The sequence below is a fragment of the Agelaius phoeniceus genome, chromosome 11 (assembly GCF_051311805.1).
Source record: "Agelaius phoeniceus isolate bAgePho1 chromosome 11, bAgePho1.hap1, whole genome shotgun sequence".
Taxonomy (NCBI): domain Eukaryota; kingdom Metazoa; phylum Chordata; class Aves; order Passeriformes; family Icteridae; genus Agelaius; species Agelaius phoeniceus.
In genome coordinates, this window is record NC_135275.1 from 14,187,858 (window position 1) to 14,212,749 (window position 24,892).

At 43.3% G+C, this 24,892-nt stretch overlaps 1 protein-coding gene and 1 long non-coding RNA gene across 2 annotated transcripts; one reads left to right on the forward strand and one right to left on the reverse strand.

The window, feature by feature from the left end:
- Positions 1 to 1,089: 1,089 nt before the first annotated feature.
- Positions 1,090 to 4,086, forward strand: LOC143695025 (uncharacterized). Its single transcript, XR_013183900.1, has 3 exons — positions 1,090 to 1,216; positions 2,167 to 2,269; positions 3,886 to 4,086. It is a non-coding gene; the product is annotated as an uncharacterized LOC143695025 (long non-coding RNA).
- On the reverse strand, positions 1,173 to 23,125 carry IHO1 (interactor of HORMAD1 1). The gene is made up of 7 exons (XM_077184745.1): positions 22,714 to 23,125; positions 15,435 to 15,594; positions 13,908 to 14,065; positions 12,062 to 12,110; positions 11,315 to 11,402; positions 4,004 to 4,107; positions 1,173 to 3,238 (listed from the first exon to the last, which is right to left on the reverse strand). Exons 1-7 carry the CDS (start codon positions 22,767 to 22,769, stop codon positions 1,916 to 1,918), a joined length of 1,938 nt encoding a protein of 645 aa, XP_077040860.1. The 5' UTR covers positions 22,770 to 23,125; the 3' UTR covers positions 1,173 to 1,915.
- Between the last annotated feature and the right edge of the window lie 1,767 nt (positions 23,126 to 24,892).

Here is a 24,892-nt window from a genome sequence, read left to right on the forward strand (position 1 = left end):
GAGGAGCTGCCATCCTCACAGCTGTATTGGGACAAATGCCCTTGTTGGCAGCTAAAGCCCTGGAGGAGACCCTGAGTGGGAATAGACAGGGGGACTGTGGGGGCCAGGGTGGCATGCTGGGGCTTCATCCCATTCACCAGGAGGTTGTCCGGTGCAAGGGGAGGCATTGCTGGCTGCTCTGGCTGTTACACCTCCATCTCCAGGGATTTTGTTTTGCACTGTGTTCCAGTGTGTGTGTGGCAAGGAGCTGCAGGGTCCCCAGGGCAGCCCTGCATTGCACCCCACGGCACTGATGCTCCATCTCGGCGTGCCAAAGAGCCAGTCCCTGCTCTGCCTCTGCACAGGGGCTTACAGCAGACACCTCCAGAGGTCCCTCCAAGCTCAGCCATGTGCTGCCGAGCTCCCTGCATCCACACCGGGGCTGCACAGAGACCTGCGCCGGTCCTTGCTAATTCCAAAGCGCACGGAGTGGCAAGCCCACCAAACAGGTTTTGCCCAGCATGCTGGGGCTGACAGGGGGGCGGGTACACAAGGGCAATGTAAACAAACAGCCACTCCTGCTGGCAGCCATCACCAACCCCCTTCACTGACAGGGGGGTCCCAAGGTTCTGGGGGATCCCCATATCTAACTATCCCACCACCCCCGCAGCTTCTCCTTGTTAATTAATATCACTGGACCAATGATAAGCTGGAAGGGTGAAGGTTTCCGTCTTTAAACACCAGAGAGGAGCTAAAAAAAGAATCCTCCCAATTCCAGGATCCAGGGGAGTTAAACAGCTAAAGAACAGCTGCCTGTTCTCCTGCTGGAACAGGACTCTGCCTCTCCACCCCCCCCCCCCCCCCAAAACAAAACCACCAAAAAAACCCAAAAAAAACCCCAAAAGCAAAAACCCCAACATAGAGACACTGGGCTCTGGTGAAGATGAGTTTATTAAAGCCAGAAGAAAGGGATCACAGCCATTTCCTTTGGTATGGCAAAGCCGGATAATTTGAATTTGTGGCATTCTGGTTTTGTTAACACCAAAATGTTTCTTTTGCTAGTAACATTTCAGATCAAAAATCAAAGGTGATACCAATGCCCCAAGCAGTGGGAGCTGCCCACAGTTGGGCACCCTGAAGAGAGTTGCTCTGTGGGAATTGGGACTGTGCAGACCTCTCATCTGCTGGATCTGCCTGTTGTATCTTTGGTTTCTGAGAACTGCTGGCCTTGAAAAGGGTATGTTGGAGAATTCCTTAATCAGCCAAGAGATACAAAAGACAAATTAAGTAGAAACAAAATAACTTCCTGGAATCTCTGAAACTGAGGAATTTCAGCCTGTAAGGAGAAGAGATACAATATTGGACGAACCTGAGACCCCGGGGTTTGGTTTTCCTCAGTTAAACCTCTCCCTGCCCAAAGTTCACAAACAACTCCTGAGACAAATCTGAACCTGATCGAAATCAATCAGAACAACACTACTCTAAAAACCTGAACTTTTACATAACAAACCAACAGAGATACTACGAGTGAGAAACAGAGTGAAGCCTCGGGCCACAGAGATAGCATTGTATCAATCTAGCTGTGGAATTTCCAGTAGACCTCAGTGCCAAATCTGACTGAGCTGACAGTCTGCTCTGCCAGCCCTCTCCTCCCTGGGAATGTCAGGTACTCACTGCTGTGTAAATGCTATGGTAACTCAAGCCCATGACATTTCTGCTGGGAGCAGGGAAGTAAAGCAGTACAGACCCCTTCAGCTTTCCAAGCCAGGGGAGAGCCCTGCTTAGACCCTTACAATATCTCCAACTGGGCAATAGCACTTTCAAGCATGCAGGCCTGAGTCTTGCTTCTGACTATGCAAGTAACACACCTAGAGGAATAAACTGCAACTGAAATGGTCATCCAGCTCTAAGGGCTCTGAGCATGAAACAAGCCCCTTCAATCAGAAGAATCACAATCTAACAGTAAAGAGCAACAAGCTGTTTTCTGCTGAGCCAGTGGATTGACAGGATGTGGTTTCTTGGAGCTTGAGGGGCTTTGGAGGCTAAGGTAGCTCATTTGCTTTACACCTGTTGTGCTACACAGGGAAAGTACATCCTCCTCGGGGGAGGAATCCAAGAGATACCTTTTTACACTGGAAGCATTAATTGTTTTTTTAATTTCAAGACTTCTCTTTCTTCTGCTTTCAGGTTGTTGCAGGCTTTTATCAGAGTGTGGCACTGGTGTGAAATTCTTTGTAAGCCCCATCTGAGCACTGCCGAGGATCTGCTGATGGGGAGCTGCAAAAACCAGGTCAGAGTTTTCTGAATTGAGATCAACCAAGTAGCTGTGAAGGGTATTTTTTCTGGAGCTTTCCAAGTCAATAATCCCAGTTGCCTTCCTCTGCTTCAGCCCACTGTCAGCACATTCAGAGCGTTCGCCTTTCCCCTTATTGGAGTACGTTGTCTTTCTCCTTATTGCTTTTTTCCAGGACATCCTTCCTGGACTCAGTTTTGTTTTGTTCCCTACAGCTGCCTTCTCCACCTCATGGTTTGTGGACCAGCTGCTGTGTCTTTGGCCAGGTGTAGCTTTCTGTGTAGAATGGTGGTAAGCTTGAGGCTGCTGCTGCTGTGATAGTGTCAGGGGTTTAAACCCTCGAGTGCCTCTCCTGAACGCCTTCCTCAGGGGGGTTGGTAGAGGCCCTTCCAGTGGTACAGGACACTGTTTCTTCTGACTACTCTCCACAAAGTGTCCGCCAGCCCAGCACATGCAAGGATGTGCAGCACAGCTCTGTGTCTCCAAGCTGCATTTCACCTCCTGCAAAAAGGTGTTTGCTCTGCCACAGGCTGCTGTAGCAATGGGGCTGGCTTTGTCTTCTGAGGCTGGGTTTAGGTCACCCTTAGATGTGCCATCTCCAGTGACCTGGTTCCTTCCAGGGGAGGCTCTGTGTTGCTGTCCCACTGTCACACAGGGGAAATGAGACCAGCCTGAACAGCTGCAAACACCCCTGCCAGGGCAGCATGGTTTGTGCAGGTACTCCTCACTCAGGACACAGTGCTGGCACAGCCCAGGGGAGGTCTGGAAAGATTTATCTGTCGTGTGAAGGGGCAGGCTGGCACTAGACAAAAGCATGTGCTGCTCAGCTGAGGAATTACACGGCTTCAGGAAGCCAAGTTCTTTGCACGTTTTCAGGAACTGGTCATTTAGCTGAGCTGGCAGTGACTCCAGACCCTCCTTTAGCAGCTGCATACTGGATTTCATATCCAAAATCTCAGCATCTTTCTGGGGAAGCAGAAAGCAGAGCAGAAGCAGTAAAAAACACAAAAAGGCACAATAGTAAGGAAATTTTAGGTACTATGTGTCAGTTTGGTATTGACCCAAAGATTAGCAATTTGCATCTTCTTGTGTAATAGATATCCTCAAACTCTCCCACAAAGGCGAGAGGTCTGGGACTGGAGCATCCCCCTAACCCAGTGTGTGCCCCCTCTCCTAGGAGCACTGCCTTCTCATGTGCTGGTGTGACACATCCTTGCCAAAAGCAATTCCTGCAGCAGGGCCTTTGGAGAAACCAGCCCTGATCAGGAGGTCTCTGACAGTTCATTCTTGTGTTGCTCACATCCACTTGTTTTCTTTTCACATCTTTTTTCCTCTCCCTGTGACACACCTGGCTGAAAGGACAAGGTGCTGAAGGGATGAGGTGCTCTCCCCTCACAGTCTCTGCACCATGTCTCCAGCAAAGGCATGTGTCAGGTGAGGAAGCAGTGAGTGCTCCATCACAGCCTGCCACAACAAGGCACTGTTGGCTTCTTCTCTTACCGACCAGGGCTTTGTCAAAGCTTACAGGGCTGTTAGCCAGTGCTTGGGTGAGCCTCTGTCAGTATCTGGCCTAGAATTAGCTTTTTAATGTCTTTCCCCTTTCATTATAACAGGAGCAGTCTGCTTTATAATCCACCATTCGAAGGCAATTTAATATTCAGTCAGTATTTTGAAGAAGCAGGAGAAATTCAGAATGAGGATTCAGAATAAAAGATTAATTTCTTCACTTACGGCTGCAAGTCTCCTCTCCATCTCCAGCAGTGCCTGCTCCATTTGGCTTTTTTCTGTCAAAGCTTTTAGCACCAAGCTGCAGTGACTTTGAAGAGCATCTTCCACTAAATAGGGAAATCAATAAAAACCACATTTGGTCTTTCATTTGTAAATGTGAATAAAGTGCTATCAGTACTATTGCTACTCTCTGCATGGCTTGGCATGAATCACCACATGATTCTCCTGCTGTGATCTCCCCAAACCCCGAGCAATGAACAATGGGGTGGATTTTTAATGGAAGGCACTTGACATTTATAAGATGCTGCACATAGTCCAAACCTCATTTACTGCCCTCTCTTAATGTGGCAGCTGGAGAAGAGAGGCTGTGCAAAGCTGCAGAATTTGGTAGGCTGAATGCAGGGAAGGCTGAGGCTTGGTTGTCTGCCAGGTGCACAACAGGCATGGCCAAGGCAGGGGGACCCCAGCATAGCTGATCCACCTCTGTATAAACAACACTCTCATGCAACCAGGTGATGGGAAATGGGGCTTGAACTGGATGGAGGTGTAAGAGGTTAATGGCTAAGAAGTGCAACCAGAGAAAACTGTGTCACAAATGCACTGGAGGCTGACAACTGAAGGAAAACTGCTAGAAGGAATAGAGAGAAATTATGAAGGACTGTGAAAAGAATTGGAATTTCCATTTGCTGGTCATAGGAAGAGATGGGGTCAGAAATCACCTGAACCAGGCAGCTGTGCCCAGCACTTAGTAGTGGGGGCCCCAGCAGAGTCCTGTGGAGGTACAGGTTCCCTGGGAGGGTTTTAAATTCGAGTAAGTTGCTCTTGGCTTCATCAGTCTTTTTGAAAAACTGATAAAACCCCGGGGATTTGTGTTATATGATTGTATAACAATATAACTCCCCCCATACAGCTTCAATTACTCTTATAGGAGCCACTGCTGTGCCTAATACACTATGGGGTAGGAACACAGTTTGCATTGTGTGTGGAGATGAAAAATCTTTAGCAATCTTGTGGAAGTCTACTTTAAATTTGTAAATTAGGACAGAGAGAAAGAGCTGAGAAAGAGCAGAGAGAAAGAGCTAAACATGTCTGTTCTTTCCTGTGAAGGGTGCAGGAAGGTGTGTACAGATGGTGTGGAATGTTGGCTGATTGGCACAGAACAGCATCCAAAGCACTCTTGCTAAGGTAAAGCACTGCCAAACCAATGGGCCAAGATAACTGAAACCCTGGAGTGCTGGAGCACTGCATACCTGAGAAAAATCAGAATAAAGCCTACATTTCAACAAGCTGCTACAAGAGCTCTGCAATTAATTAATCTTCTTTTGCTACAGATCCAAGGTGTTTGATTGACTTTGGTGTTAGAGGAGCTGAGAGCCCATCTGAAGCTGTTCCTGCTCACCAGTGTTTATCTCAGCTCCTCGCTGAGCACCTCTTGCCCCACAGTGCTGTGCTCAAAGGCTGCAGAGCTGCAGGGCACTGGGGATCCCTTCTCCTCCTGCTCAGCTCTTTTCATTAAGCTTCCAGGGACTTAATTATCTCAGTGAGCTGTGGCCTTCTGTCAAACTGTAGATGGAATTGGTTAAAGAGCTAATAACTATTAGGGAGCGGCAGGCAGAAAGTGATTGTATATGCTTTACTTCTGAAAAAACAGGGATGTTTTTGAAATTTTGTGCAGAAAGAAAGGAAAAAAATCTGAGCAATTATGGGCTTAGTAATTTGTTCTCATATGGTGCAATGTTTTAGAACAGACTTTGAGGAGAAAAGTACTCAAAGATAAGAAGGGAAATAGAATAAGAATAAGATTTTATAAAAGGTGGATTGTGATTTAATGCTCTAAGACAATGCAGGTGACTTCTTTGTCAAAGACAACATAGTGGCCTTTCTGTAGATTCAAACAAAGCTTTTCACTGGAAGTTGTCATGTAATATAAAAAAAAAGAGAAAAAATAAGGGGAAGCTTAAAAAGTAAGCCTCAACTAAAGGGAAAACATCAGCTCTTGAGCTGAGTGGCATGAGGGGACAAGGCAGCTCCGACAGGTGCTCATCAAGGCCTTCTCATGAGCCAAACAGGCTTAAAATCTGCTATAGTCACCTGGGTGCAAAAGCCAAAGGGCATTCAGTTAATTAGCAAGTGACACAAGGATGCAAATGCCAGCACCAGAGGCTACAGGTGACACTGGGCAGTGGGGTGAGTGGCAGTGCACCAGCTCTGGCTGACAGAACTGCTATGCTCCCCAGGATGTCTGGAAGCCCACACTCCTTCCCAGCTGTCTATGTGCAAGGAAAGAAAGAGACTGAGCTAGACATGGGCAGAGAAAAGCTGCAAGTTAATTAAGTGCTTACATGGTAATCTCCTCTTATGAAAGGAGATTGAAAGTGTTTGTCTCATTCAGCCACGCAAAGCTGAGGCGCGGGATGGCGCAGGGCTGGAGGTGCCGCTCAGGGATGGGCACAGGGAATGGCACCTCCTGGCACCAGGAATCCTCTGTGCCCTGCTGGGATTTTAACTTTGCCTCCTCCAAAGGAGCCCTGCTTGGGCACAGTGCACACAGCTGTCATTTGGGAGACAGAGCCCTGCAGTTGCCTTATCTGTGCATCATCCTCACACACACTGAATTAAAACCACCTCCTAGACTTGAGCTCGAGGGGAATTTCTCCATTATTTCAGGATGCACATCACCACATGGCTTTGCCTTGTTCTCTGTAGGAGCTTGGCTGATTTCTGAGGATTATCTGCAGGTATTTCTAACAATATGCTGTTGCAGTCAGTTTGGTTGTTGTTTTTAATCTTTTAGTGTTTTGCTCTGACAGATTTAGACTGTTTTAGAAACCTGGAAATCTATAATTTGTAGAATGGGTTTGTAACGGGGGAGTGAATGTTTGAGTGGGCCTTTAAGACATTTCATCTCCCTGATTGGAAACAAAGGCTACCTGCAATCTGAGAGGAGGTTTTGGGGGAGCCTGCCAACCTACAAAGAGAAGGAAAACAGTAGTGACTAAAGGAAGAAACTCCTTTCATGTCACTTTATCACCTTCCATGTCTACATCAGGAAGATACAGGAAGGGCAGCATCTGCAAGCTTACCTTGCTGCTCTTCCCCATATGCTTAATTTTAGCTCAGAATTATTTTTGAAACTTTCTGGTTTCCCTAATCTATCTATTCTTCTTCAACATACTATCCTCAGTCTAAAAATAGTCCTGCATCCACTGGGCTTGTGATCTGCACATACATTTGACTCAGCACAGCGTGCTGCCGGCAAGCAAGCAGCAGCCAGCCTTTTGAACGTGTTTCGTTTATACGTGTAGGAGTATTCTGCAGAAAAAACCCTCAGTACAGAGGAGGGGCACTCTCCTTCCCTCCCTGCTTCCATACCCAGAGAAGTGTTCAGACTTGTCAAACACTCATAAACAAGGTAAAAATAAGTGTTAATAAAGGCTTACAAAAAAAATAGGCTTTGAGACAGCCAAATTAGATCAGATCAAGGACTCTGTTAAGTCTTTTTTCTTTGAATATGATCAAGAAGGGCTGGTTCAGAGGTTTTCTTCAAATAAACCCTGCAGCAGATAGTTATTGAATAACTTGATCACAGACAGGAAATCTTTACTCAGTTAATGGGTGACTTATGCACAGACTTGTGCCTCTCCCGAGGTAATTTAAGCAAAGCAGTTTTTTACAATCTGAAACATTGCTTTGTTTTGATTTGCTGTACCCTTGTGTTCAGATGCTGCTGTTTACAATAACAACATTTGGAATATGAAATCTGGCATGAGATAAAAGGCTGAAGGACCTTGGGGTAGGGCTGCCACCCTGTGCTGCAGTTCCCTGCAAATCAGCCTGTGCCCAGGTGCAGCTGCACTCCCAGCAGTTGAAAACTACAGCCTGAGCAGCCAAGGGAGGGAACACCAGCCTCCCAGCCTAGGAATATTAAACAGCAACTGCTTCTGATGTCTCTCTATCATCATCTATGCAGCTCATCCTGAGATTGGCACTAACAGCACAGCCACTTTAAATAACACTTTGGAAGGAGGTCGGTTCCCCCATGCCCAGATTCAGTAGGGGAAATTGGAGGTGCTATAAACCTGGTGAGACACGGGCAGGGAAGACAGCTCTGGAGCTCAGCAGAGCACTGCATGCTCTCCCTGGGCAGCCATGGAGCTGTGCCAGAGGGTGAGAGAGTTGGGCTGACATGGCTGCATCCTGCTCAGATACACTCCAAGCAGTCATCTGGCAGATTTGTGCTGCCTTAGCCTGGGTCCCGTTCCACAAGACATCGGAGAGCATCTGCATCAGGGGACCGTGGGATGAGCTGCCCCTGATCTCACCCTGTGCTACAGCACACACTGCTCCAAGCCCTGCATTGTGACAATGAGGGGTTCCAGTATCTACTGGAACATCCACACCTCCTCTCACCATCCATACTGAGCTGTTTTGGAGTCTGGTTAAGTCCCTCAACAGCTTTGTCAGTCACTGCATGGCTAGTTAGCAGCTACATGGAAAAAAAAATTTAAATCAGTTTCAAACTTTTTGACTGTTTAATCCATACAGGACATAAGGGAGTCTGAATTGGGTGTCCCCGTCTGGACCATACCGTTCAAGGTAAACAAGCTCAAATCTCACCATTTTAAACACAGCCATGTCCCCTGGAAACTTTGCCAGCAGCTGCTGGGTCTGGGGAGTCTGGAAGCAAGTCATGTTTGAAAACTGCTCACTGGACCCTGCATCTTGTCAGAGAACTGCATCACCTCATACCTCTGCAAGTGACATATTGCACATTACTTTGTCACCCTTGATGGCAGTGTGTCAGAGGATTGCCTGTGGCACTCAGGATGCTACTCGTGTGCACTGCAGACAAGGTGTTGTGGAGGATTCAGCTGTTCTGAGCTGTCACAGCTGGAGCTACCAGATACAGAACAGCAAAGCAGCACAGAGAGAGCTGAGTGGTGAAAGTTGACATTTGTATAAAAGAATAGAAGGCTTTACTAGAAGTGTGGCTTTGAAAATTAAAATGTGAAAAATATGAAAAGAAACAAGCTACAGGAGTGGAAACCAGAAGGAAAGAGAAAATAATGAGTGGGCAAGTCAACCAGAGAAACCGTATGTGTATAAGGTGGAAGAACTGAGGCCACAGGGTCTGTCTGCCTCTTTGCCTCCCTGTGCACTGCACACTAAGATGTGAGCAAGGCACCTGTGCCTTGTGGAAGCTGCTCAGCCAAACCTTGTATCATCTCCAGGGCCAGACACAGCTCCATCCACTGTGTGCAAGCACATATGGACAAACACTCAAAAGAGAACATTTAAAAAAATCTTCCTGCACAGACCATGCCAGCCCAACAGCACTTGGAAATGCTTTGGAAATACATTTTGAAAAATATTTTCTGTTTTGCTCTTGCCTGGTGGCTGTGCAGACTATGCCAAATGTGCTTGCTACCCACTGCTAAAAATGCAACCTGAGATACTCCTTATAAGCTTTTAATGAAGACAGACTTGATTTCAAGTTCCACCTTCCTTTGCTTTTCAGAGCTGTTGCAATGTTCTGGTGCACTACTTTTCTTCATCTTCTGCATTCCTCTCCTACCTGTGAAATCCTTCACTGCTAGTGATTTAACATATCTCTGCCATGTCACCCACATCCCAAGGTACTGTATCATCACTCACTGGCATTCAGAACTTTATTAGCTCTGAATTTAGCTCTTTCACCTGAGTTTTGGAATTTTATACCAGTTTTTCAAGGGAACTGCCTCTTTTCAAGGCACTAGCATGGGTATCTATTTAGTGGGAACTTAATTATCCATCACTGTGATATCAGTCAAATGACAGTGTTTATCTGCAATTAACCAGTGACAGATGAACCTCCCAGAAATATAAAAAGAACAACATTGTGCAGCATGTGATGATTTTCATTATATATTCAACATTCTGCAGCATGATGCATTACAGAAACTGCCAATTTTTCTTTTCAATTGCTTTGAAAATCTAGCAGTATGCACCTCTGGGAGGTTTCTCATTTCATTCAAGGCACATTCATTGAAAATGGATATGGAGAGGAAACAGGACAACTGAGTAAATGGTATGGAATGAAGAGGGGGAGCCATGAACAATAGATTTGATTTTCAGTGCCATGACAACAATTTCTGTTCATGAGCTATGCGAAATTAGGCAAAGTCCTGCTGCAGAGTGGACAAGTTGAGGCACTGAAGTAATTAGGAGGTGGGAAAATGTGTAAGAGGGAATTTGCTGTGCTGGCCAAAGCAGACAGATTTTTGTTTACATTAGGGTCCCACCAAGAGCACTTGCCAAGCACAGCAAGGGAATGTTCTTAGCACAATGAGAATGGTATTTCAAATGTACAGCCTATCATGGCCTCCAGCATAATGAATCAGACTCCACTCTTTTTGCTTGAGAGGGCTCTGTTGATTTAAAAGCTATCTGTCAGAGATGTGCTTTGTGGAAGCCACATTCTGCCACACAGTAAATACCACTGTGCTTTTGTGAAGGTCTGCTGCCTTCATCTCACAAGATACAACTCACTTCATGTTTCTTGTATATTGAAAATGGCCTCTTGTTCTGGCACAGAGCAGAGCAAGCTCTGAGCAGTCCTGACAGAGTGTTGATAAAGCATCACACCAGCATTAAAAATTAATGTACTCTCAAAGGCTCAGATCTAAGCTAAATTAGAAACAATTTCTTGAAGCATTTTCCCTCAGTAAAGATTCTGTGATTAGCCACTTGAGAGACAGAGTTGTTCAAAAGTATTTTATATTATTAGCTTTTCTGGAGGTCACGCTTTTATCATGGCAATAGTGTGCTTCACTATGTGCTTCTCATTCAAGAAATGAGCAATACTAGTTTTGTTTACATCTCAAACTTAATCACTTCAAGCACAGAGGAGCAATGGAAGACTTCAAACTAACATATGAAAATTGGAGAAAGCCCTAAAAACTGAAAGTGGATATTCAGGATATAAATATCCAAGTTATTTTTTACTGTGTATTCCATTAGTACTCCAGATAGCTTAAAAATTATCATACTCCAGACAAAAAACAAAACCAGAGGTGTGTTTATCAATTTGAGCACAGTGTCTAACCATGCCACACCTAAGTACAAGAGAATGGAGAAAAGGAAAAAATGAGATAGTAGGAATGGAAAAACTGACAAGTCCATACCATGGATAAATCTTATTTTCTCTCCTCCCTAAGGGAGAACAGCTGTGAGCAGAATGACTTGCCCAATTCACCCCAGCCTCCAGACAACACGCTGACATTTGGCAGTTTGACTGTGCCCTCTGCTGTTAACAGGAACAAGGGAAGGACTTACATGTCTTGAAAAGGGGTTCTAGGCCAACCAAACTGGATTTGAGTTTGGAATCAAGCATTTCTTCAAACTTCTCGAAGCACACTGGCAGCTGTAAAAACAAAGGTAAATGGGAAAATTAAAACATTGCCTATTCTTTGTTTGCAAAATCACATCCCCAGATGCCACAGAACAATGACTGCAATTCATGAAATGGAGCAGCCTGAAAATGGTTGTTTATCTGTCACTTGAAACAATTTGTCCAGCTGTTGGTTGCAACCCCAAAGAAGATCTGGGATGGCTCAAAAGGCTCATGAAATCTGAACATCTTTCAAAAAAGAGATACTGATCTGTAAAATAGGATTAATAATAACTAATAAAATGAATTATAGAAATATTCGGTCAGAGACCTTCACCTTCAGACCACAATGACTAATCCTGAGAGTAGACTGCTTTCTTCAGGCAGAAGGGGAAAAGAACTGATATTTGCAGGCTGCCACTACAGCTTGTTTTGCTCTAGAGACCCAAAGAAATTTCACCACTGGCTCTGAGGCAAGTCCCTAAAGACCTTGACCCTAAGGACACAAAGGCAATGGTATATGCAAAAAAAAAAAAACCCTTACAGTTGTTGGTTTAAAGTATTTGAGTGCTTAAGACACAGAATGTAATATTTTAGATATCAGCATAGCAAAGGAGAGAAAGTGAATACTGAAGAGTCTGTAGTATTTCTAACTCTTCATTATTTTACATTCTGAATTTGAAGTAACTTACCTCTTGAAGCTTGTCTTTGATGCTGGAAATAAAGGTGCTTAGGACTTCACTAAAATGGAAAAAACCAACAAGTATGAACCAGAAATGTAAATTACTGAAGTGTACAAAAATTGAAAAGATCACTGTAAAAATGAGACAGGAAACACTGCAAGGCATAGTGTAGTATGAAATGTTAGCACAGAAACATGATTACTTCAGGGGGCATAACCCTTTGAAGTCACCTCAGTTGTTTCAGGAAAACATGGACTCTGCAATGTAATGTAAGAAAAAAGTATATATTCACACATGCTCATATGTATCAAATACATGAAGTAGTGGGGTTTTTACTCTCAGATTTTTGGCCTCTCTCTCAAATTTTTAGTTGGCATTTGCCCAGCTGTCCATTAGCTGCTGGGGTGTGAGCACTGTGTTATCAGCTCCGGAAGGACCCAGCCTGTGCGGTGACGTGCCAGTTGCTGCGATACACGGGTATTGTGCTGGGACTAAAATAACTGTGGGAAAAACACGGGAAAAGCTTCAGCATCAACAAAGCCCAGGCCAGGAAGAACAAATACTGCAAATCCTTTTCTCCTGAGATTATGCCTGCGGTTTCTGTTATCTGCCCTTTTAAGTTGAGCCAGCGTATCAGGAACCAGGCTATATTCATGATTAACTTGCCACACCAAAATGCATGGATGGTTGCTAAGCAAAGTGATAACCTTTTCCTCTCTGAAGATTTGGGTCATTTGAAGTCAATCATTTGAGTGATCTAAATTACAACAGCCAAAAATATGCAGAGGCCATGTAGAATCTAGTTATGAGAAATCTCTCTAGCCTTATGGAAAGGAAGATACTAATTTTCTTAGTCAAACATGAGGGGGATACAAATTGATAAATTATACACTTATCTTTGAAAAGATAATATAGTTATTTCTAAAAACAGGCTTCTAATCTGGGAGCAAGTCTGGAGTGTAGGAAGAAGCATAATCCATTTAAAGAAAAAATAAGGAATAATTATGAGTGATGCCTAAACATTTAAAAATACTTTATCATTTCATTACAAAGATCTTCTTCTAATAGGCAATTGAGAATAAAATTTTGTCTTATCAGAAATGCAGTGCCCATTGAAAAGGCAAGAGAGATACATAGCCAGATTTGATCAAAGGCTTTTAATAAAAACACACTTCACTTTGGATGTTACATTACAAAATGTACAGTGCTAAGAATTATTTATAGGTGCACTGGGGAGTTTGCCATATTTCATTTTTGAGCTTCAAATTGCTGGCTTGTTCCTTGAAGTCCTTCAGGACCTACAGGTACCTGTAATTCTTGATATCTGACAAAGAGTAGATGCAAATTACATTATCAAATAACACTTGTCTGTTACCAAAAAACCAATACATAAAAATCTTGTATGGAAATAAAATTCTAGAGATATATGCAGGTTTATAAAGATGCAATCTGCACACATGTGTGATTGGCAATCCCCTCATCTGGCCCAAATGTGAAAGCCATACTTAGAGTCCCTTTTATCACTCCCCACATAGCCTATAAAAGTTCAAGAAAAAAGGGTTTTCACAGAGAATCAATACAGAAAAAAGAAACAATGCTGATTAGATAAAGGTAAATTCAGGTTAGAGTTTTGCTGTTCAGTGGGGCTTATGGCTGAATGTGTTACATAAATTGCAAATAAACACTATTCTCTTACCTTGTAACTCTTTCTAATTAAAAATTATTTAAAATCTGAAAATACTTTTCTTGGAGAAATATGCAGATATGCCATGTATGATTTGTAAGAGGGGAAGAAGGAGCTGCAGAGAGTGATAACCACCAGAAGAGAAAGAATTTCCAGTGGATGTCTACATACCGGTCATATTTGTCCTTTATTTTGTTCTTATTCGCTTCAAAATTTTCCAAGACACTTTTTAGTCTTCCTGCACCAAAATTAAGAGAACCTTTTTCTCTTGTTTCTTCATCAAATAACTGTGGTTTTGTCTGGTATTTTGTAAAAATACTGGGCTCACTCTGTGACACAAACAAAAGAAAACTGTTGAAGTACAAAAATAATCAGAACATTAATTAGAAGAAACCATTTGTTTATCCAGTGCAGACAGACTTCACAGTGATTGGACATGACAGATTACATTGGATGAGGAGATTAAGAATTTTGTGAGATTATGCCTCATTTAGTGTGCCTAGTTAGATCAACTCTCTGTGGATCTGAGTCCCAGCCCAAATTCCTCCAGACACAGTTTTCTGTGTCTGGAGGAATTTGGTTTTCTCTCATCTTGAGGATTTTCAGTTTGCTACAATTATAAGGTGTGCTGGGTTTTTTTCCCTTCTATGTTCAAGACAGGGACTATAAATGAATTTCAGTGTTCCTGAAATTGTAGAAAAGTTCAAGTTGTCAGTAGAATCTCCCTGTACAGGAATCTAAAAAAAAAATCTTATTGAATTGCCTGGTGGATGACATCATTTTGCTGCCAACTAGCAACATCGACAGACTGTAGATGACTTTTTCACATGCTTCAATACACATTTTAGAACAGAAGTTTAATATTAATATGAAAGCTTCATTCTACAAAATTTCCAGACACCGTGTGATGAAAATGGCAATGCCTTTTCCTTAAAACATAAAAAAATGCAAATTCCATCAATGTTTTTTAATTGTGAAAAGTGAATTTCCTGTTTTGTGTCTGATGAAAACTGCTCCTAGGCAAAATACATAGGACAGCAGATAGCATCTGGAACTGAAGGACAGCCTGGGGCCTCCAAGCTGGCACCACTGCTCTTCCCTAATCTTTGCTCCAGGTGTGTTTATTCTGATCTGATTCCGTTAGCTGTGCAGGAACTATTTTAATGGAGGCTGGCAACACCAGAAACCATGAGCTGTAGGAGGAATATTGTGAGCATAGAAACTCTTCACCCCTATCCAAAATCATCCAAGCATCTACCTTAACAACAGAGCAGCAAGGTCATTGTCAGTGCAGGGAAGCAAACACTGAGTTGCTCTGTCATCCTTGCAGAAAGCTAAGGAAGTGAAATACATCATTTTTGAAAGAAAAATAGATGTAATATTCTGACTTAGCTAGGTAGGTGGTCTAAAGACATTAGCTTGAGAATAATTTCATATTATTTCAGTAACTTAAAAATGGTTTTGAAGAAAATAATACCTATCTCAATAATAATTTATAGCAATCTGTTATAAATACCACATTCATCTGACCAGGCTGCTACTTTGTCTTGTCACAGTAAGGATGTGTATGTAGGAAGAAGACAACTTGATTTCAGCAGTTACTGACATTTGCAAATGTTACCACCTGATTTCAGCATTTTCCATTTACTTTGAATGGTAGCTGTGTGCTTGCAGAGGGCTGACAGGAGTGAGACTCACATCCTGGGAGTTCTGCTGTCCCAGCTGCGTGCCCAGCTCCAGTGGTGCTGCTGCCGACTGCGCATTCTCCGGGCAGAACTGGGAGCCAAAGAGCAGCTGAGAATCACTCAGATTCGAGTGGTCACTGGCAGTGCTGCTCCTCATTGAAAACTTATTGGGCCTGAAATGGGGCAGAGAGGGATGTGAATGAGTCTGGAGTAATTAAAAAGCCAAACAAAATTCCCTACATGGCCCGCTGGAAGTGCTATTCTGGATAACAATTTCTGCTGTAACTCAGGTGTTGATTCGATAAATTGGAAGGCAGCTCCAAGAGAATAAACAATAAAGCTTTCTGACTTATAGCTGACATTTCTTGGGCATTTATTCTCCAGATGCCTTAAGTCTGACACAGTAGAACAACAAATAAATAGAGGTAGCATATGGCTGGATGAACTGATATGAATTGTTGGAAGTATTTCAAACATATTAACATGCTACTCAAAAGTGCTCTTCTTTCCCTTGAGCGTTACTCAAATAAATCTTTCCTAGATACCCTTGATTTTCTGCTGTGTTACTCTGATTCTACTCCTCTTCAGAAGCACTCTCATACTCCTCTCCTGCTTTATGGACTTTGTGGCATAGGACCAGCTTCCCTCAGACAAGGGCTTTCCTGCACAGCTGCACTGCTTCTCATTGTGTTGGAGGCTGACTTCAATTTTTTTGTTAGCAAAAGTATACATAAAAGACTTCTTTCATTTTTCACAAAGAATTGTAGAAGGGTTTGGGTTAGAAGGGACCTTAAAGATCACCTAGTTCCAATCCTCCCACCATGGGCAGGGACACCTTCCACTGCACAATGTTATTTAAAATGCCATCCCTTCTGGCCTTGAACATTTTCAGAGATGGGGCCTCTACAGCTTCTCTGGGTAACCAGTGCCAGTCCCTCATCATCCTCACAGGAAAGATTTTTTTCATACCAATCAATCTAAATCTACCATCTTTCAGTTTAAATTATTACTATTCCATTGCTCCACATCCACGAGGTCTGGCAGAGTGTTTAGGTTAGGACCAAACACAAAAAAACCGTGCCAGGTTTATATTCTCAGCTCTTGCTTTTTTTGAGCTAGCAAGATGGAGAGATGTGTTGCTGCCTTTGGAGCTGGGAACTAGAGACCAAAATAAATGAAAATAATTCATTAAAAATTTGCACAAGATTTTTCTTCCATGTCAAATGATACAAGTAAAGGAGAAGGAATAGGATAATAACTCATGTGTATAACAAGAGATGATCACCTCAACATTTATTAGCAGTGACGTGTTTGGTTAATCCCCTGTTTTGGAAGGAGCCCAAACGTCATAGACACAACAGGGAAAGGGTTTAGCAGCAGCACTTGAACTGCTCAGTGTCCATTATACAGTAGTGTCACTGACAATATCATATTAATGCTTTTGGCTTTAAGCTCACTGACTACACTGAGCTGCAGGCAAAAATAGATGAGGTATGGGTTTCTGAATTCTCAAAAAGCCTGATAAGTCTGTCTGAATTCAAACCTTCTCCCTTAATCCCTCTCTGGACCCCAAATCTGCTAAGAAAAAAATCTGACTACAGTTTTACTTGCACAGCTTCTTGTTTCCATCTCAGCTAAGCTTTGTAAAAAAAAAAATTCTTAATCTACAGGCAGTATGTGGGGGAGATGTGAGCACATGGGCTGCCCTGACCCCACATAGGCAGAGGCCCTGCCTGCAATGTAAGTATTACATCTCCTGCACCAGTTTTCTAAATCCTTCTGTCTTCCAGACAAAAAAGCTCCCTCTTAGTTTGAGGAAGGGTTTTTATAATCTTCAGATGCTTTGTGGTCTTGACGAAACGCCTTTGAAATTGTCCAGTATAATTGGTGAATATCACACCCCATAGTATGCTTGTTTTCTCAGATGCTTTGTATTATTTACTACCTGAAGCACCAAGATTCTTATAACAAAGATTTTATGAGGAGTATTGAGCTGACAGGACTTTATGAGCCAAGCGACTTCCTAGGCTTACTCTGCACTACAACCAAAGGCAGCAGTTGGCTGCTCTGGAGCTCAGTTTTTCTGTCTTAAGTCCACTACATCAGCAGTTGGTTTAGGAATGATGACACTTTTGCAAATTAAAGGGCGAGGTGAAACAGATGTCTCTTTTGAATACACTCATTCCCCTGAGCAATGGATTTCTTTATCCCTTGCTTAACACTGCTGGCAATTAATTTACTAACAAGACCATCTGGGCAAGCCATCAGCCTGGCCATGCTTGGCCCAGGCCTGTCCCTGAGAGAGAGATCAGACCACGATGATCACATGTGGGATCAGATCTGTGATCAGGCAACTGCAGCTCTTCTAACCACCTGACCATTCCCTTCAGAATGCCTGAGATGCAGGGATGCATGTTCTGTCCTAAATATAAACCCTTTCCCATAAACAGCAAGGAAACATCCCAGGTATGCAGTTGCACATAGCAGTCCCTACTAAGTGAGGAGTGCAATAGTTTACCTCAGGAGAACTTCTGGCTTTCTGCTAACATGAGCCGTGCCCCAAATCGTCTGTGTTGGTGCACATAACATTCCTTTGGTACTGGCACTAGCATATGCATCCAAAGCAAAACCAACTTTAGATATGTAAAACAAGTTCTTGACAGCTCCAAAAAATGGTAAATCATCCTCTGCTGACTGATGGTCAAATGACTTCATTTTCCAACCTAACTTAATGCAAGGTATTGCAATATTGGCAGCTCCAACCCTTTCTCGTGATATGAGCATGATCTAAAAAATCTGCAGTGTTCTGCATATCTGGGGGGTCAGCTAGATCTTCCCAGTCTCTGTTTCCTTGTTGTCAGTGGAAATTCCCTCTTTATAGGAGGAGTTAGAACTTTCAGGAGCTTCTTTCATTTTTCTAATTTTCTGATTTCCACTCCAAGTATTTAACACAAACACATGCAAACATTCACTTTTCATTCAAAGGTTCTGGCTTACCTCAAAACAAACATGGCATGCAATAAATACCCTCTTCTAAAGTTTCCTAGATACTCTAGGCACACTGACAAACTAAAGCTTCATAACTGTAAATTGCCAGTAAATTGCCATAGGCCTCATCAATCTTTTTTTAAGAACTGATATTTGTATTCTGTTATTTGGATCCATCCTAATGTGTCAACACCAAGGTTTAAGAGTCATTTGAAAAAGTAAACTGAAACTTCTACAATATGCAATGTAACATTTATCTGCGGTGCTGCTATAAGCACTGATTTTTCTCTGGTTCTGTCATCCCCACTGAACCTGTGCCAACATCCTTCTTCTTCTTCTCAAGCACTGTGGGTGAAGCTCACTTACACCTTTCTGACACATTTCTTCAAAGTGCAGTAAAGCCTCTTTCCCAAAGAAATCTTTCTCTCCTAGTAGCAGTGTCTTGAGTAGGATCAGTGCCATAAACTCTCTCTTCTCCTGGTTTCCCTCCAGAAAAATCTCAGAGCCCTTTCTGCTCCTCCTCATTTAGGGACCAGGGCTGAATCACAACAAATCCAGTATAAATTCTGGGAGCTGCCATTCACCTGCTCTCCCTCCTGACTTTAGCCTGTATCTATAGGAACTGTCTCTAGCTCTGCTATTCTGCTCTCTTCCTCACTATCAGCTGCCTGCCGATGTGCTCAGCAAATGAGCAAGGATCAGCCTTGGCTTTGGGTGCTGAGGAGCTGGAGGAGTTAAAATCAAGGAATTTTATCTGCTATTGCAGCCTCCAGCCATTTGCCATCTCTTCACTGGAAACAGTCACAGCAGAAAATTATTATTCTGCTTCCTGTCCTCTGGAATGGCATGACCTGCTTGCTGGAAATAACTTGCACCACGTCCTAAAAGGAATTTTTACAAACACATTCTGGCACTGGCCCTAATGCATTAACCACGATGAAATCCCTCTCAGCTATTCAGCTCAAACACAGCCTCCAGTTTCCAGATTTCAGGTTCAAAATCCCTCTGGTCTTATTTTAATTTCTCAAGGTCATTTTTACTTTCTATGTGTTTCTTCATTATTCATTCAGCTGTGATTCAATACTGCCCAGACATCCTTACCTTGGCATCCATGTAGCCCTTTGTCCTGAGCTGGTTGCCAGTTACAACAGGGCCTTTTCCTTCAGAGGAGATTGGCATTCCTGCAGAGTAGCCCTGTTTCCTCCCTCAAAATTCATCCCCAACCATATTAAAAGTTAGGCACCTGGAGATAGGGATTTTTTTTGCTACCCCCCTCTCTAGCCTGAAGCCATCTTCCAGCCTGCACTTACAGCCCTGGTTTCTCATTCCTGTGAGGCTCTAGAATTTTACAGCTGCTCTCCTGGTCTTTGTCTTGGCTGTCTTCTTCATTTTCTGCTTATTCTTGAACCTTAATGGAACTTCAAAATATGTGACCTTGTGATTTGGGATGGAATTTCATGGATAATGGATTGAATGAGGTTTTTAAACTTGGAAGTTATTCTCAACTGCAGAAATAAACCATACAGAGTAGTGGCCCAAGTAGGCCTTAACTTCAAGAAGCTGTTTAGAATGCCTCTTTAATATTTTCATAATTTCTTGGCCTTACACATTCTCTGGCAGGCTTTCTGCTTCTGATGTCTTTGGAAGTCAGTATATGAATAGCTTTTATGCATATAGCAAGTTACTTCTTTTCTCATGGTACAAGAAATTTCTCATAACTTCAATTTCAAATCTATATAATCAAGTCTAAATAATCTCTCTCCCTCAGGCAAGCATTTAACCCTTTGGGCTCTACAGTTTAATTTAATTTTTACTGAGGTTTATTATTACTATTCCAGTGTCTTTTTACTTTTAATTAACAGCAGTGGATTTTTTGGCTTCTGCTGCTCCTGCAGAGATACTGACTCCAGCTCCCTACTGCCACTCTCATGGTAGCACTACAAGAGCAAATAGCCTGAACAGGGATCTTGTGCTCAGTTCAGGGCCAAGGCAAGATGTGTCCCTTCCCCTGAGAGCTCCCTGGCCAAGGCAGGTATTGATGGTGTCTGAAAATGTACTTTCAGCATCACGCCCCTGTGATGCTTATCCAGTCAATCGAAGGCTGATTGAAGCATCAGTGCTTTTGTGGCTGCTGTTCTCTCATCCTCTGTGATCTCCCTCTGCCAGCCCTCCAGGCTGGGCAAGCAGCAGCACTGCTCTAACATGGCACTTTCTCTAATGAAAGCTGGCATTTCAATCCATAAAAACTGTGTCCTTTGTCAATACACTCAAATTGAGCCTAAGCTTTCCCAGTATAACTGTTAAGTGTCCCCCTTCCACCCTCTAAAATAACTGGCACCCTGATACTATTGTCCAACCTGATCATATTCCCTCTGCTCCATTTCTCGAATCTCTGTTATGTCAATATTCATACATAAAACCAGGTGGAACAGGGGTTCTGGTTCCTCACACCCTATTTCTGAGGCTGTTAGGGTTGCAGAGAAGCACTTGTGTGTCTGACAGATAACAAATAAAACACAGAGCACTTTTGGGCTTGTGCAGAGCTGTGTCTGTGAGGGCAATGCATCACTGGAGCTCTGCATTTCCTGGGGACCTGGTGGCAGCTGCTCTCAGAAGTAACACCCTGACTCAAACTTGCAAAGAACTCACAGAGTGAGTCATACTCTGCCTAGATTATACGCTGATTTTATGTTTCATTTTTAAAGCTCCCTGACAGAGTTTTCTGGGGATTAAACAGCATACCCTGCTGTGGTGGGAAAGGTTTCTAGTAATAGAAGTCAGCCAAGGAAAAGTAATCAACACTTCTGCCCCCTTTTTAAATACACACACACATTCACATGTTCCTGTGGGAAACTTTTCTTTCCTTTAGAAAAGGTTAATTGTCCACAGAAAATTTTCTCCCCCTTCTTACCTCCTCTAAAAACCCAGCTGCATTTCCAGTAATATTTTATGCCCTATTTGACCCTTTTGAACTCACTCGTAAAAAATGTGAAAAATGCTGAGGAGTGGGTGTTAAAATCTTGCCTATATTTTCTTCCTGCGTTAATAAATGAGTTAAAAGGGAAGATGTTGTAGGTGATAGGCTACTTTGGAGAAAGAAATTCAAGTGATCCCTTTCCAAACAGGCATCTGTATTTCCACTCATTTTCTTCCATATGGCACAACTCCACAGAATTATTTATATATTTTAAAAATAGATCTTATATATCATGTATATAATATAAAAATGCAATTATATATTTTATATATATTATGTCTTTTTAATATATTCTCTAAACTTCCCCTCCTTAGTCTCTGACTTGAAAGAAAGTCACAGGTTTTCAAACTTAGAAACAACTTATTGAAAACTAACAAACCTCCCATAAAGCAAACAAAATTAATCTGCAGGTACCAAGAAGACAATAGAGTTAAGCAATGCCCAATTATAAAGAAAAACTGTGAGAGACAGAAATATTCCCCTGAATTGGCTCCCCTTTGCCCTCTGCATCTGTGAAAAATTCAGTTAATTAATATCTATATGACAAGCATTTCTATAATGGGCAAGAAAATGACTATTATGTTTTCATTATCATCCATCACTTTGGTAACATCTGGCCAAAGAGACAGTATGACTAAAACTGTGAATTTGAACAAGTTAGTTATGTAAGTGGGTTATTTAACTAACAGAGGGCCAGAGTACCAAATTCATCAATTAGCTTTTCTGGAGTCAAAAAGGGGATGAGTGCCACTGCCTTTTTTAGCCATGTGATACAAAGGATGCTCTGAAGTACAAATTGCAGCTTGTCTTACATATTTGCCCTCCAGATGTTTATATCTGAATATTTGTTGTTTCACTGTAGATTGTAGCTGTGCGGAGCTCTAGCTGCTCTTTGGCTTCTGCTGGGAAGAAAACAAGCCATGTGTATAAATGCAGGATATGGAATAATTTTTGAGTTACATAATGTGCAATAATACTGCACATCACGATTCGTTCTATCTGCCCTGTGCACAGGCAAGAGGAACACTTGACTTATCTAATGAGATGAGCATGGCTCACAGGGCTTCCCCAAATACACTCTGAGTGGACAAGGGTCCAGCTTCCAGTTAATGCTGATTTTTAGACTCCCACCAATGGTGGATCTATGGCAGTGCTGGCAGGCTGGAGGCATAAACAGGATCCCAGGGCAGGCTAATGAATTTCCATTAGACTTCCCTAATTAGCCACAGATCAGTTCTGGACATGTTTAACCTCACCTGTCATCACCCCTGCCAAGTGTTTGGTTTTATACCCCATCCCTTCTCCATCTTCCCCCACCCACACTCACCCGAGGGCTGTCGGTGTGCTCAGCATCTCCTTAATGTTCCAGACGTTGAAGTTCATGTTGTTCTCAGGGCTGACACCCTGGCAGAGAGCCCCCAAACAGCACCATGGCCCTCAGGGCCTCTCCCCACCCACAGTGGCCATGGTGCCACAGTGCCTTGCAGAGAGGAGGGAGATGGAAGAAGATGACCAGCCCCACTCAAGGCAGCATCACCTGTCTCCTGTGGCTGTGGGGACAGCCCAGGGGGACACGGCCCTGCAGGCCCGGGGCAGGCCTGGCCCGAGGCCCTCCACAGGCCTGGGATGCAGCCAAGCACTGGGCCTGCCCACCTGTGGGGTCTGAGGGACCCTTGCGGCAGTGCCTGGTCTCACCCCAGGGCTGGGAGTCCCTGGGGTCAATCTGGGCCTGAGGGTCCTTGGGGTCACCCCAAATTCAGAGTTCCTGGATCACACTCTGAGCCCTGAGAGGCCTCAGAGTCCTACGGGGGTCTCAGGGTCTCATCCCAGGGCTGAAGGTCCCTGGATTTCACCTCAAGGCTGGAGACCTCTGGGCCTCACCCTGAGGCTTGAGATGCCTCAGGGTCCTCTGGGGGTCTCTGGAGTCACCCTGGAACTGAGTGTCCCTGGTTCCTTCCCTGGAGATGAGGGTCCCTGTGGTCACCTCAGGGCTGAGGGTCCCTGGATCTCACCCTGTGGCCATGGACCCAGGATCAGCCCCAGTTCCAGTCGCTCTGCATGCCAGCCCTTGCTGCTCACCTGGAAGCACAGCCCCAGGCACAGGGGATCATCACAGGACACTGGGAGGACGAGAAAGCTGAAAGCTTGGAACCTGGCACACTGAGAGCTGCTCCCATGTGAGCATGGCAGCCACAGCACCAATTTCCTTTATTTCCAGGGTCTATGTGGTCTCTTATGTAAATACTTCTGGCAGAAATGCAGAAGGACTTAATTTCATCCATCAGAAATATGACAAAAATAACCACCATCTAAACATTCCCCAAAGAAACATTCTCAAATATGGTTTTACTGGATTTTTTTTGCCTTGTGGTTCCATAACACCCATGTTTAGGAATGTAGAACAGGCATGCTTGCTTGCCTATTTTTTCCTCCTTTAATTCAAAACTATTTCAATACTAGTTAAAATGTTTGTCTCCTGGCTCTGAAGATACTCCATAAGCACTAAACCACTGGAGGAATAAGGTTGACATAAATTCATGGATAGATCAGGGGAATTACTTACATTCCCCTTTATTTTCTTCTGCCTTTAGTATTAAAGGCAGCCCAGAGCTCAGGGCTGTCAAAATAATGGCTTTCTTGATTTATATATCTGGTTTCCTAATCAAATCCCATGTAGATAAAGCTTTCACTTTAGATAAAAAAATAAAATTCTGGTCTTTTACCCATTAAAAAACTTATTGGAGCAATTTCACTGCATTGCTTTGCTTGACATTACAGCACTAGGGTTGGTTTAAATAGCTTAGATTAATCAAGGCACCTTGATACCTCCCAGTTCAATGAGGAGACTCTGATGTGTTGATTTTCTAGGACCAGAGTAGGGAGTTGCAGCTTGGGCCGTGTTCCTACCTCAGGGAAGGGATAGTGGCTGGGCTGTCCAAGGCAACCACGGCCTGGAAGGCAAACCTTCCTCCAGAATGCCAAGCTGATGGAAATGATAATGTTTATTGCGAATTTTAAGTAAATAAAAGCCTTGTTCTGCTCCTGAACTACCTACGGCTCTGTTGTACAGGCAAGTACATGGCACTGCTGCCGAGAGCCTTGCTGTGCATCCAGGCCCTATATGGTCCTGCATCATAAACAGTGATTTTCCAGCATTTTATTGCTCATGATTGAAAAGTTGGCCCAGATCTCCCTGCAGAAGAGACTGTAGAGTCCTGTATCCATTTGCAGTGCTTCCACTGCCATTAGAAAAGGAATTGCTGGTGCTGTGTGCGCTGGTGATAAGGCTCAACATGTTATTTTAGGTACTTAGAAAGAGCTATTCCTATTTCTGATGTGGCTGGAGCCTTCTGGTATGAACGTCTAGCAAGTTTGTGGAATAAGATAAATGAGATTTTTGTATTTCCATCTCTCCTGACAACGGAAAGAAATTTCAATATGGAAACACATTTTTTTAATTATAGGTCTGACAGCTACCTCCATTTCCATCTCCCCCATCCATAACA